This window comes from Montipora foliosa, chromosome 11 (genome assembly GCF_036669935.1).
Source record: "Montipora foliosa isolate CH-2021 chromosome 11, ASM3666993v2, whole genome shotgun sequence".
NCBI classification, from domain to species: Eukaryota; Metazoa; Cnidaria; class Anthozoa; order Scleractinia; family Acroporidae; genus Montipora; species Montipora foliosa.
In genome coordinates, this window is record NC_090879.1 from 12917285 (window position 1) to 12919784 (window position 2500).

The window sequence follows — 2500 nt, forward strand, 5'->3', positions numbered from 1 at the left end:
TGGAGTTAAGAACCTGGGTCCTGTATCGGTGGTTGTTTTAAAACAATATAGCTTGATTTTATCAGCAGAGCTAAGTTAAGGGCGCTCCGTAGGAAAAAAATTAAAAAGCCGATGTTCTCCCTGCTTTAGCTTTGCGCAACAGCTAATTCGCTCTGACGAAGTGCGAAAGCGCGAAACCTTAAAAGCCTCGAAGGCGTGAAAACAACTTGAAGTTTGAATCAATTTCCATCCTCCTCATCCTTAGCTACGCGCCACTTCCATCAATCCAAAGGCGTTTGGTAGTCATTGAAGTAAGATCATATGCAGGGCTGGCGCAGTGGTGAGAGCACTCGCCTCCCACCAATGTGGCCCGGGTTCGATTCCCATACTCGGCGTCATTCGCGGGTTGAGTTTGTTGGTTCTCTACTCTGCACCGAGAGGTTTTTCTCCGGGTATTCCGGTTTTCTTTTCTCCTCAAAAACCAACATTTGATTTGATTTTATTTGCGTTAAATTAACCGCAGTAAAAAATATTTATAAGCTGACGTTTTTAGCGTTAACCCTTCGCCTTCACCAAACTTTCTTCACACACTAACCCCTGGCAACCAAAAAATGTGAAATTGCCTCTTACTTTCTCATCAAAAATCGTCAAGTACTCAATAACGTGCTTTAAAACTAATTTAGAAATGGACGTCTCTTTAATACCACTCTTTGATCCGGCATTATCTGCTTGACATCACCGTTAAAGAAGGCAACAATGACAGTTTTGCCATCAGCGCTAATTTCTTTTCTTGTCCCGTTTGCGAATGATATTACACGAGAGCCATCACTGTTGACTTTTTCAACCTAAAAGTAGATCAAAGAGAATTTGTTTCACTGGTTTTCCATGGGAAGATCTTAGTTTGAATATTTGGAAGATGGCCCCTTTAGTATACGTATTGTATAGAGCATGTGGGAATAATGTAGTCTCGAGGCGATATGGAGTTTAATACCCCTTTCACACCAAGTCTCAAACATTTTTAGTCAAACCGGGTTTCAAAGTGTTTTCTTTTCAAATCATGTATACTGTCGATTACATCTTTAGTACAAATCAAAGCATGTATTGACACCCGAATCTCATGTAAAAGCCAGTCTTTCATTTTTCTGTGAGTTACTTTCATTTTGTTAAACCCACTAGCAGTTTAATTAAACATGTCTTGTTGGCGGGAATGGGGTCGAAGAAACGATGATGTGGCTACGATAACGACAGCGCCGCAAAACAATAATATCATTGGTTAAAAGAAAAAAAATCGTGCTGCACGTGCAGCACGCATTTTAGCGTTATACGTCACTCTGCACATGATAACAACGACGTGAAATCACCAAACTTGACGTTTTGACTCACGACAACGTGAGCATTAGCGAAAACGTTGCCATTCACTCCCCAGTCGAGATTAGCCGCAAGGGTGAGCCAACATTGCTTTAATCTACTCTCAAAATTCAATCTGTTTTCTTGGGTCGTGTCGTACCTCATTGAACGGGGTTCAGGATTGGGCAAAAGAAAAATAGAACGAACAAAGATGGCAATGGATTTAGCACAGATAACAATAGGAAGTACGACACTATACAGCCAATGAGATATAGTGTTCAACAAGAGGTATGACCCTACGCGTTTTCTTCGATAACTAAACCGATACCGAATAAGAATAGGTGTGAACGTCTTCCGCAACACAAGGGCAACTCATTTATTTGATGGAGTGTAACGAGGATAGACACTGAAGACCATTATATAAACGGAAAGCGCGTAACGCCGCACCCATGCTCTCTCCTCTTTCCGGAAAGGTAAAGCACTGGAAAAAAGATTTCTTACCTTCCCGTCTGAATGCATTATTTCTCGTTGGTCTTGCTTCTCTGTTCGTTCACTAGGACTTGCCTCATCAACCGAACTGCTACACAATGGAGGACTTTCGTCCTGGAAATGAACGTTTCTTTTACCTCTAGATCTATCGCTACCATCTGGTGTCTTGCTCCTTTGCCTTGGGCTATTGTATCAAAATGGAGACGGATGTATTACAAGTTATAATTTATAAAATAATTAAGATGGTCAATGGCTGTGTTTAGATGAGAGTATGTAAACACGGTTGTGACATCACACAAAGTTTAATTGGCTATGTGTTGTCAGACGCGCGTTTTGATTGGCTGGTAGGAAATATGAGCGTGTATCAAGAAAATGTGTTTCAATCAAGAAGTAAAAAAATGAGCATTTTCCTCCATTTGTCGAATGATTTTAAAAGAAATAGAGGACTTTTTTCTGTGTTTACATAGCCTCATCTGAACACTCGGAAAGTTGGGAGAATTCTCGACAGTTGCGCAAACCGTAGACTGTGTCTCGGGTTTGCATAACTGTCTTGAATTCTCCCAACTCCCCCTCGTGTTTAGATGAGGCTATGTAAACACGGAAAAAGTCTCTGTACTAAATCATTAAGCAATAGAAGTTCTATTGCTTAATGATTTAGAACACATCATCGCTGATTTATTAAAAA

The 2500-nt window shown here is 40.6% G+C and overlaps 1 protein-coding gene across 5 annotated transcripts in view; it reads right to left on the reverse strand.

Annotated features, from left to right (window-relative positions):
* LOC137975569 (centromere protein J-like) overlaps positions 1–2500 on the reverse strand; it is a 29204-nt gene that overhangs the window by 5647 nt on the left and 21057 nt on the right. For all 5 annotated transcript variants that reach the window (XM_068822683.1, XM_068822686.1, XM_068822684.1 and 2 more), the window contains 2 exons: positions 1828–1999; positions 684–824 (listed from right to left, as the gene is read on the reverse strand). In XM_068822683.1, coding sequence (XP_068678784.1) covers positions 684–824; positions 1828–1999 — 313 coding nt within the window. The remainder of the gene's footprint in view (positions 1–683; positions 825–1827; positions 2000–2500) is intronic.